This window comes from Propithecus coquereli, unplaced genomic scaffold, assembly GCF_000956105.1.
Source record: "Propithecus coquereli isolate 6110/MARCELLA unplaced genomic scaffold, Pcoq_1.0 Scaffold9, whole genome shotgun sequence".
Lineage (NCBI taxonomy): Eukaryota > Metazoa > Chordata > Mammalia > Primates > Indriidae > Propithecus > Propithecus coquereli.
In genome coordinates this window covers 4769617-4781985 of record NW_012155284.1, presented here as the reverse complement: position 1 = coordinate 4781985, position 12369 = coordinate 4769617, and the positions used below count along the sequence as shown (strand labels likewise).

At 34.2% G+C, this 12369-nt stretch overlaps 1 protein-coding gene across 1 annotated transcript in view; it reads right to left on the bottom strand.

Annotated features, from left to right (window-relative positions):
* AP3B1 (adaptor-related protein complex 3, beta 1 subunit) overlaps positions 1–12369 on the bottom strand; it is a 271170-nt gene that overhangs the window by 94240 nt on the left and 164561 nt on the right. Inside the window, exons 17-19 of the mRNA XM_012664483.1 lie at positions 10659–10767; positions 7392–7563; positions 4294–4441 (exon numbers count right to left, since the gene is read on the bottom strand). Coding sequence (XP_012519937.1) covers positions 4294–4441; positions 7392–7563; positions 10659–10767 — 429 coding nt within the window. The remainder of the gene's footprint in view (positions 1–4293; positions 4442–7391; positions 7564–10658; positions 10768–12369) is intronic.

Here is a 12369-nt window from a genome sequence, read left to right as displayed (position 1 = left end):
ACGTATGACTATAGTTTTGTGCCTCCTGGACATGCTGGGGCATGGTGTTGATGGCAAACACTTTGGGAACAAACAATCAAGCAGTGGTTCTCACTCTTTTGACAGTCTCTACACTATTCACAAGAGTAATACCATATCATCAGTAACACTTTCCAGTCCCTGCAGGCATTCTCAACCAGGAGAAGCAGAGAGATCACACTCTGATATGAAGCCAAGACAGAAGAAAGGCATAGAAATAGGAAAGCACACAGCATGTTCCAAATACTCCATTGGGGTTAGAACACAAGGTGGGTTAAGACTAGGAAGGCAAGTTTGGGAATGCTCGTCTGAGTTTACTGACCTCTAATATTAATCTGGCCACTGTACAGAAGGATTGGGACTGGGAAAGCACTGGTCTGAGGGTGACCAATGACAAAGGTCTATGAAGCTGATGAAGGGCTGATATATATAGAATGGTGGATGGTGGCAGTAGGGAAAGAAGAAACAGATATGAGAAATAATACATAGAATCTATAGTACTTGGCAACTATCTAACCATATAGACAGAGGAGTCAAAGAGAATTCTGGGCTACAAATCTGAGAGAATGGAAACAATGCTGGTACCAAATTGTAAAGCATGTCTTCTGGCTGTATGAGGTTTGGAAAATCAGTAGTCCCAGAGAAGGCTAAGAATTTGGTCTGAATTTGGGAAGAAAAGCTGGACGTGTTGTAGAAATTGAGAGATGTTACCATGGAAGCAATTCATGTAAATGTTTTAGCTGAAGCTATAGGAGTAAATGAGACCTCACAACAGGAAAAATTTAGAAGGAAAAAAAAAGAGGACTAAAGAGAAATTCATTCACATCAATTAGTATTTTGAAAAACTAATGTATACTAAGTATAATTTGGGGTCAATGTGCACAATTGGGTGTCAGCAGGGGATAAAAAGTGAAGCAATCAAAATAATGAAAGGTCAAAGAAATCAGAACAAAAGGACACAGAGTTTCAAATAGTAGGGGAATAGTCATACAAAAAGATCAAGAAGAGTAGATAATACCTAAGAGAAGGCTGCTGGGTTTGGGGAAGGATCACAGTTAACTTTTCAGAGAGCAGTATCTATAGGAAGGGATAGAGGTGAAAACCAATCTATAAGGGACTAAGAAATACCTGGGTTAAGAAATAGCAGATGGAGGATATTTAGATTATTTTTTCTTTTTCTTTTTCTTTTTTTTTTTGAGACAGAGTTTCACACTGTTGCCTGGGCTAGAGTGCCATGGTGTCAGCCTAGCTCACAGCAACCTCAAACTCCTGGGCTCAAGTGATCCTCCTGCCTCTGCCTCCCGAGTAGCTGGCACTACGGGCATGCACCACCATGCCCAGCTAATTTTTTATATATATACTTTCAGTTGTTCAGCTAATTTCTATTTTTTTTTAGTAGAGATGGGGTCTTGCTCTTGCTCAGGCTGGTCACGAACTCCTGAGCTCAAACGATGTGCCCTCCTTGGCCTCCCAGAGTGCTAGCATTATAGTAGATTATTTTTTCTAAACTCACTCTAACACTGTCTCTCTTCCACTCCCTGCTCTCTCCCTCTCTCTGTAAATGCTGGAAAAGACTTGAATGCTTTGGTTGGCAGAAGAGGAATTAGTGGAGAAAGAGATTGAAGGCTGCAAAGGAGGCAGATGATTATTAACAAAACAAGGCCAAAGGAAGCAGGACTTATTCTTAGCTAAGTGGATGGATGAGGATCACTTACTCTTTACACTGATCTTTTACTTTTGATTTTTTACCATAACACTTTAAAGAAATAAGGTAGGTGTTAGCATTTCTACTTTATAGATGAGGAAACTGAAGCATAAAGGTATGATTTCCCAACACGTAGAACACTATACTTATCTCATAGGACTACCACAAAATTAACTGTTTTGAAAACTATATATTCGAGGTATTTTCCAGGTCTCATTTGCATGCTTAATGCCCCCAAAACACATTGTCCAGATGAATAAAAAAGAAGAGAAAAAGTAAAGGTATAGATTTAGTTAGGCTGCATATTTGAGGCATATGAATTTTCAGCACTAACATACCGTCATATTAAATTAAAGTAAAGCACCCACACCATCTGCCTTCATTACTCATAATTTAGAGCAGAAGCCATAATACTTGGCACAAGGAAGACTTTTCCACAATTATAAAGTTGCCTATTATTAGAAAATTGGCATACTTTTAGTCACATGGTATATTCCAAATCATTTAGAAATAAATAGAAATAGATAAGTAGTTATGGTAGCTCCAAGATATTCCAATTGCTAAATTAAAGAAAATCACGCCCCCCCACCCCGCCCTGCCCCGCGCAACCCTATCTGCTTATTATAGAGAGGAAAAGGAATTCTCAGAGAGAGAAAATAAGCCATCTAAGGAAAACACATGGACACAAAATTATCAACAATGTGAGTAAAAGCTGAATTTCTCAAGGGTCTTGGCCCATTGCAACAGTTTGAATTTTTTACAAAAAATTCTGTAGTAAAATATATAGTTCTACAGTAAAATATTTTCAATTATTAAGAGATTTAATCTGATCATTCAAAGTCTTTGACAAAGAAGAAACAAACTGAATCACTGACCTGGGGTGCCACTGTGGCTTTTTAATGGGATCCTAAAGTTCTGCTTCTAATATTACAGAGGCACTGAAGTCTATAATTTTTCAACCATTACAAAAACTTCATAAGAATAACTTACTTTAATTCCGCCCACTTCACATGTGCTGATTTCTTGTTTTGTCATTTAAAAAAACACTGATTTCTTATTCTGGGTTGTACTTACTGTCAATTTCTAAAGCTCTTTATTTTAAATAACATTTTAAGCTTTTTTTTAATTTGATGTAAGTAGGAAATAAAACTATGTGATAAGTTTTTATAGAAGGCCAGATTAATAAACCATAAAATCTTTAAGATTTTATGTGAATGTCTGAAAAATAAAAATCTTAGACTGTATGTTATACATAGACACAAGTTTTAAATATAAACTGAAGTTTAAGATAGGTTTTACTATATAGAAGAATACTTGAAATAAAGTAAAACAAATATTAACCAATTTTAAAAATATGCTTATTCTTTAAAAATAAATCTCTGGATGGGGAAGAGCAATTGTCTACTTCAATGAATTTATTTTCATCCTTGGCCACTCGGATGACATACTGAAGAAATTAAAGTTAATTAGAAATAACAAATAAACAAAACCAACAAAAATATTGGGTTAAGAAGAAATTGAGGGCTGGGCAAGGTGGTTCACGCCTGTGACCCTAGCACTCTGGGAGGCGAGGCAGGAGGATTGCTTAAGCTCAGGAGTTTGAGACCAGCCTGAGTAAGAGAGAGATCCCATCTCTACTGAAAATAGAAAAATTAGCCTGGCATCATGGCATGTGCCTTGGAAGGCTGAGGCAGGAGGATCTCTTGAGCCCAAGAGTTTGAAGTTGCAGTGAGCTATGATGATGCCACTGCACTCTACCTGGGGAAACAGAGTGAGACTCTCTCAAAAAAAAAAAAAAAAGGAAAAAAAAAAAGAAGAAGAAATTGAAATCAATAAAAGGCAAGTTTGATAGTATTTTCAATGTATGGAATAACACAGTTAATATATAAAACTACTGTACTTAAGGCCTAGTATCAACATTACCCATTTATAGGAGGGGGTGATAATTAAAAGACCAGAAAAATAATTATTATTAGGTCTGAATTTTATATTAATAACTACATTTTTACAATTTATACTTTTATTTTTTCCTGCTAAGCAAAGTTCAGTGTTACAAAAGTTATATCAAAAAGCATTACCATTGTATTACATAAGTGGTTCTTATATTTGTTTTTAAATAAATGGCTACTGTAAATTTTTATTAACTAGTTATAGAATGTACATCTTTTAAAGTTTTAAAAATATTCTGTTATCCAAAAGCCTAATATTTTTAAAAGGCTAATAGTCTCAATTTCTTAAGATGTATGTATATTAATATTTCTTTGCTCAATACTTTGTTTTTGTGACTTCCTTTTACTTTCCCTTTAGCAAAAGCCTCCCTTGTCACAATCTAGCCAAGAACAAAACAGGCCATATGTGTGATGCTGCAATCTCTGATTTCAGTGGCAAGGGATGAGGTAAAAAAAAAAAAAAAAAAGATTTTAACTCTTTTACAGAGTTGGGTTATAAGGGAAAGGATTATCTAGAAAAAAATAAAATCACAGGTGCACACAACAATGGTGCTGTTTATTTTCATTGCTATAAGAATATCTACCTTCAATTACTAATATAACAAATGTATAATCTCTTACCTTAGTGACTCTTCTGGATTTAGATTCACTTTCAGAGTCTGATTCCGATTCAGAATCTGAAGAACTTTCTTCTGTTGAACTAGATTCAGCATCAGAAGAATCTGAAGTTTTAGATTTCTCATTTTCCCTCTCCCCATCTTCAGAATCACTGTTCATGATAATAAATTTTGAAATATCAACTTTAAATCCTTTATGTAAATAAGTAGTTTATATAAAAAGACAATAAAAATGGTTTTAAATTCTAGACAATATCAATGAGATAATAAAGGTAGTATTATCTATAACCAAATAAATCAGAACCCATCCAGACTCAATTATATCATGTCACACACACTTCAAATGCAAAAAGTCATAACACTGAATGATACCATCAATAACAACAGAAAATAATTAATATTAAATGTTTGATTTACCAAGAATTAAGTGCTATAACAGTAACAACTTCAAAGATACTTAGGGCAATTTTTAAATGCTGTCTCAAAATATTGTTTATTAATATATTTAAATATCTATATATCTACTTTTGCTAAGAAAGACTTGCATTTTCAGATTTTTCTGTCTAAGAAAATTACTTATACAAGTTTCCAAATGTCCTTAAACACATTCTATGACAAAATGTTAATCAGTTCAAAGAGAATTCTAATGCACTCTCTTCTCAACACATAAGCTAATCAAATAGAAGCTTTTGAAATACCAAATGATCACACATAAGTGCTTAACAGTATGAATTCATTTGTTCACTCACCCACTCAACAAATATTTATTGATTATTGACTACATGCCAGCACTATGTTAGATGCTAAGGATAAAAATGGTTAGTAAGACACAGATGATCTCTGTGTTTACCTTATAGTGTCTACAGTCCATTGCAAGATACAGAGAAGTATGTTGGTACTGACAATAGAGTATGGTAAGTAGTAAGTAACAAAGTATAGTGTGCGTGAGAACATTTAGAGAGACACCTAAACAAACTTAACCAAGATAAGGAATACTTCCTGAAGGAAGAGACTCATAAGTTGAAAAATAGGAATAAGGCAAGGTAGATGGGTCAGAGGCAGTTCTCCAAGGAGAAGGAATAACATGTGAGATGGCCAAACAAGCTTCTCTCAGAGGATGAGAGATATCTTGATATTTTCCCTGAAACTGAAGGTCCAGTTCTCTCTACCGTGTGTGTATGTTTTAAGAATGAACCTTGGGCCAGGCAGGGTTAGACATTTCATACCAATCATACCAATTATCTAATTTAGGTGCACTCTTCCTGGGTACATTATTATCCCATTTGCAATAATGAAATTAATTTTCAGGAAGGTTAAGTAACTTGCTCAAGGACACAGAACAGGAGGGGCAGAACTGGAATCTGAACTCAAGTCTGTCTCACACCAAGTTCCATATTTTTCCTCTATTTTGAAGATGTTTAAAACTTATTAGGAGCTTAAAAAATTATCATACTGGTGAAGTTAAAAAAATTCTAAGAGACAGGCAGAAAAACACAACGAAGAAAGAGAAGTGAGGCAAGGGAAGAATCAATATTTCCTAGAATTGAACTTTGTGGAGGAAATATGACTGCTGTTTATTAAAAATGGAGCCATGGTAACATCTCAGAGCACACATAATTATATTTGAAGACTGAAAAATATGTTGTTTTTCTTTTCCCTAGGAAAGAATGGCAATTTATTATCCCCAATTCACTGGTTAAAACAGGTACTTAAAATTATAAGGTTTAGAATCTACTTGTGCTTCTCTTTGGTATAATAAACAATTCTTTTAAATTCAAACATAGGTAAAGAGAAAAGTCCATTTCTGAGAAACAAAATAATGAAACTAATTTAAGACATGATTATACATTTCTAGCATACTAACTTTTGCTATCTGAAAAAGTATTTCATGTACTGAATAACTTTTCCTTCCTAGAAACAAGATACACTTTATAAGTCATATCATCACAGATACTCTGATATTAAACCAAAAGTACAGAATTTCTCTCAAAGAAAAGACTATTATAAACCAAGTAGCTCCTCTGCTATAACAAGTGAATGATTCTAAATATATTTAACTTCTAGCTTTTAAGATGAGATTTTAAAGGTAAAAGTGTTACTTTATTATGCATCACTCAATTTTGATAGTAATTATTGTTTACCTTACTGCTTAGAGTTTCAGATGTTAATCTAATGAAAAGAATTTACTGGTAACTAGGTTTTTAACTTTGCAATGATGAAAAGCCTGTATTAATTTAACCTACAGATTTCATTTGTTCTGAACAGGAAAAACAATATAAATCACTTTTAAAATCATTAAATCCTGACTTAAATTAATAAAGTCATAATTAGGGCATTATGCTGTGTTTGTTATGGAAGTGGCAGGGCGAGCGGCTTTAATTACTGTCTGTAATAAAAGGAGCAGAGAGCGTACTGCGCCCCAATCAGTGCTGTCAGCCACGACTGAGCTGAGCTGCAAGCTCATCAAGTGAGCGGGCAGCAGGCTCCAAGGAAAGGGCCATCGTGTGGGCAGAGGCCACTCGCTGACGGCAGTGGGGAAAACAGAGTCACACAATCCAAGATATTAGCCCCAATTACTCCAAATTTTAATGACGCTTTAATACATGATAATGTTGTTGATAATGGGAGATCTTAAAAAGTGCTAACACTTAAATATCTTATGACCGTCTTCCTTCACAGCCCTTGACTCTAATATTTGGATCATAATCTTTTTAATGTAACATTATTTAGAAAAATCAATTGTCTTAGTTATATAATGGCAAAGTGTTGAAGGATTTAATTTTAGCCCTCAGCAAAATTGCTACAAAAGGTAATTAAGTGTCTCATACCTAATGCTTGATCACTTAACTCAGCCTTCCAAGGTTATACCAATTTTCAAAATGTAACCCCAAGATTTGTTCAAGTTCAAAATGAAAACTAAGCATTATAAGTAGGAGAATAATGTGAACTACTAGCATTTCAAATTAACTTAAAAAGATTTATTATCTGTTTGGGAAAAAATACACATAGTTCTTCTCCCACTCTATGAATTAATGGGAAATATTAGCCTGAGGGATATACCACAGAATAGTTTTTGAAGGAAATTCTGACAAAATAATTTACCTTTTTCCTTTGGATTTCGAGTTCCTCTTGGCTGTTCTTTTGTCCTCTACTCCTGACTCACTTCCACTCTCACTTCCCTGCCCACTGGAGGAGTCTTCACTGCTATCCTCACTGCTGTCTCCTTCCTCCCCACTTTCTCCTTGTTCTCCACTTTCACTTCCAGATCCACTCTCTGAAAAGCAGAACCAGATGTGCTTTGATTTATAGCCATTTAACTGGACATAAGGACACCTGTAACCGTCAATATTCATCACAAATGAAACCAAGTGTCGAATTTTAGTTCAGTGGACCCCACTCATTCAACACGTTGTATTTCTACACCCCATTCATTCAGACATGTGGATTTCTGCAGCAGGGTGAGCTCGGATGGACTCAAACACACAGAGAAAAGATGCTCTGATAATGAGCAGAGAAAAACAAAGCAAGATGAACCAAATGTGAGGGAATCCCATTTTTCAAACCCGTAAGTATCTAGCTATGGCAAAAACTTTCTTTTAAAGAATGACATAAGGATGATGTAAGGCAAAAGAAATAATTTTGAATTATTCTACTTGTAATGGGAAATTGTACTTAAGAGTAAAAGGCAACAGTTTAATCTTCTTAGGAATAAATTTTGAGAGGAAAATGAGCCACTCATATCATCTCCAAAAACTTCTAAATTCAAAGACAACAAGGAAAATTACTAATTAAACAGTTATTACTTATTTTAGTAGTATAGGAGTTTTCCATAGGTCTAAGAGATGATAAAGTTACATTAGGGTTATGCTTTTTAAATGTTTTATGTGTAAATTATGGTATACTAGGACCATTTGCAGAAGTGGTACACAGAATATATATTTATGTGTATTTTTTAAATGAAGCATAATTTTTTTACTGTTTAACATGATTGTAGGTGCAGAGTTATGCCCTAGATAAAAGGACAAATTGCCTGTGATCTGTGTGATGAAGTACCCTTAGATAGGAACATAACCTTTAATCAAAATATTAATTTACTAATGGGTAAACAGTATCTATTTCATGAAGATTTATTTATGTATCACAGTGAAAAGTTAGGACTGCCTATATTCTTTCAGAATAGCTTGCAGTGGGTACAAGCATGGATGCTCAAGTTGAAATGTCCAGGTTCAAATCCTGGCTCTGCCACTTACCAGCTATAAGACTGAGTAAGTTATTCAACCTCTCTGGGTCTTGGTTTCCTTTTCAGCCAATGCAGATAAATCTACTAGCTATTTTACAGAGCTATTGTGAAGATTAAGTGATTTGAAACATGTAAAGGTGATTAGAACACAACAGTTCTAATCACATAGTAAAGCACTCATCATTATCATCTTTTACAACAAAGAAAATTTATTTTACCTAAATGTTATAAAAATAAACAAAACTGCTAAATAAGAACATTTTGAATTTCTTGTGATATCAAAGTTACACACACACACACACACACATACACATTAAGTCAGTTAACTGCCTTACAGTATAAATAATAAAAAGAAATTATAGCATCTAAGTTACTCTCTTGTGTTACCACATGGGATTTCAACATGAATCTGGGTCCGGTTCATTTCGACTACCATTATTTAAATTTACAAGTCAGTAAAACCCTTGAGGAAATTTGTTCACTCTCAAAAAGACTTGCTCACTGGAAAACAAAATCTCTTAACTTCTAATGAGAAAAGTTATATTTTTTCTTCCAGTAGCTACAGTGGAACTCCTGCCACATGACTCACTACTATATGTGTTCAGCTAAACCCATGAAAATCCATAATGTTAATCCACATTTCAAGTATGTTTTGAAAATGGTTAGCCTATGAACAGTCATGAGTGTGTAAATAAATATAATTGAGACAAATATCTATATTTTATAAAATGAAAAAGTACATGCTTAACTACATAAACAGATCTTTCTCACAGCTTTACATTATTCCTGAAATTCCATATTTTTTTTTTGAGACAGAGTCTCACTGTGTTGCCCGGGCTAGAGTGCCGTGGTGTCATCCTAGCTCATAGCAACCTCAAACTCCTGGGCTCAAGCGATCCTCCTGCCTTAGCCTCCCGAGTAGCTGGGACTACAGGCATGTGCCACCAGGCCCGGCTAATTTTTTCTGTATAGTTTTAGTTGTCCAATTAATTTCTTTCTAATTTTAGTAGAGATGGGGTCTCGCTCTTGCTCAGGCTGGTTTCAAACTCCTGAGCTCAAACAATCCGCCCGCCTCGGCCTCCCAGAGAGCTAGGATTACAGGTGTGAGCCACCGCGCCCGGCCATGAAATTCCGTATTTTTTAACATTAACTTTCTGGATTGACGTATTTTCTCTACTCTTCAGTTTATTACTTCAGAAGGTAATGTATCACAGATTAATTTATTGGATATTGAAAACAAAGATTTTGAAAAGAAAAACGGGGGAAAAAAAGAATGAATTACCTTAGAGTAAGGTAGTAGATAACCGAGTAATAGCGAAGTCATTATTGGTTCTTTGAAGAATAAAAATTTTAGAGAAATTTGGGTATCTTTTGGTCTTGGGTCAATTGTTAAGAATGTTAGAAAGTGACTCCAATATACTTTCCACTATGTAAATCACTCACAGAATTTTAGCAATGAAGGAACTTTAAAAACATCTAACTCTATCCTTTCATTTATGAGATACAGAGAAAGGTAGGTGCTCTGTTCAATTTGCATAGGTAAAACCCAGGACTTCCAAATCCTTCCTATTTCGTATTCTTTTTGTTGCACAGGGCTGCTCTCAATCATTACCTTGATGTTTCTTTATAGTATACAGAAACTTAATAATTTTAGTTTTATCTCTGTACAGTTTACTAGAAATAGAAGAGCATAAAATGGAGAAGCAAAAGATTCTTCAAAGTTTAAAATAAACTTTACATTTTTATAAAAGAAAGTTACTTTTAAAGACCCCACTTAAGATTTATCAAGTATAAAATCATATTTTACAATGTGCTAATAGATATATATTATATAATAGGCAGTGTGGGTTAGAATTCGGAAAAGCATGAGTTCCTATTTGAGCTCTACCATTTATTAGCTATATATCCAAGAGGCACTGTCAAATAAGAAGGCAATTTAGGAAAGTAATTAGAAATTACTTTGAAAACTAAACAGTGATATATAAATAAAATAAATTATTTTAATACTAATAGTATAACCTCTATTTGTAACCACTTGTTGAATATTATGTACTAGGCTTTGTTGTTTTGAAGGTATAACATGTAATCTACTATGTGAATAACATATTTCAATAAATTATAAAACCCACCACTGTCACTGCTGCTATCAGAAGAGTCCTCCTCTTCCTCAGATTCAGAATAAAATTTCTTAGCAGAATTCTCTTTCTTTGCTTTTCCTGCTGGGGTCCATTCTTTTGCCTGTTTAAATAAACAAATAAAGTAAATGTAAATGAATTCTCATTAGGGATTCAGACTTCTGGCAAATTTAATCATTCATAATACAACTGTGAACTCAAAGTTTAAGACCTCAGTAGAGAAGGCAACTGTTAGAAGTCCTGGCCTTAAGGCTGATTCACTTTACTGGTTACCTCGCTTTCACTTCCCTTCTACCCTCAACCAAAGTTTTCACAACACAGCATCTAGCATAGAATCACAGCATCTAGAATGATTCTATTAGCACCTAGGTCAGATCAAGCTCCTCTTTGGTCTGAAACCCGACAATAGCTCCCCATTTCACTTAAGAGAAAAAGCCAAAGTCCTTACAACAGTTTGCACGGACCTACGTGACCAGCCCTTCGCCACCATCCCTCTACCACCCTCCTGCCCCTTGTCTCCCTGACCTCCTCCAGTTGCTAGCTCCCTCCTGCTCACTCTGCTCCAGCCCCTCCTTTCTGCCCCTCCAAACACCCCACGCATGTTCCTAGCCCAGGGTCTTGCCCCAAGCTGTTCCCAGTTCTAACACTATTTCCCATCCTTTAAAAAAAATCATAGCACTTGTTATTTTCTAATATACTATACAATTTACTTATTTTTTTAATTGTGGTCTATCTTGATAGAATGTAAGCTTCTAGAGAGCAGGGATTTTTTAATATTTTGTACAGCGATATATCCTACCTGTGGCTAGCACTATAAATATTAGTTATATTTATTACCTCTTAAAGACTTCAATATTAAATTCAGAAAATATGTTTGTTTGGATTTAAGAAAAATATGGACTTCAGTGTTTACTTTAGTATTACTAATATGAATACCTTAAAGACTTTAATACAGTATATTAAATTGCTTTTATATTAATAACTGTGACATTATATCAAGAAAAAATTAAATGTTTCCACATATTCTTTTTTAAAGAGCAGAAAAATGTATATATTTTTTAAAAGGCCAAAGTGGTTAAGACTCACTTATTTATTATACTTTTGAGTTTCTACTATGCGCCAGTCTCTGCTAGAAGAGTACATATTTTGTTGTGAAGGAATTTATAGCATGACAGAGGTTCTTATTCAACAATGGTTCTCAACATTGAATGCACATTGGAATCACTTGAGAATGTATTTTTAAATGCTAATACCAACAATAAAAATATTAACACTAAAAAACTAAAACCCGGGGTTCAACTCCTGAGATTTTGATTTAATTGTTCTGGTGCAGGTCTCACATAAATTTGTCATATGATTATAATGTACAACTGCATTTAAAAAACAATGCTCTAAAGGGCTTTAGGTATGTTACTTAAACAGATAAGCTTCAGGAACTTGGAAAATTACTAACTGCACAATAATAGGAAAATGAGTAAAAATTACTTGAATATATTTGAATAAGATAATCGCGTAAGATCAGCAGTACTGCTTTCTTTTATCTGTATTTAAAATTCTGTCTCTAAATATGAATAAAGATAGTATTTTATAAACAAAGGTCTCCTATATTTAGTAAACACATAAGTCTGTATTTTTCTTAAATCCAAATGAACACATTTCTCTGAAGTCTGATAAAAAGTTTGTTGGATCAATTTAGTAAGACTAA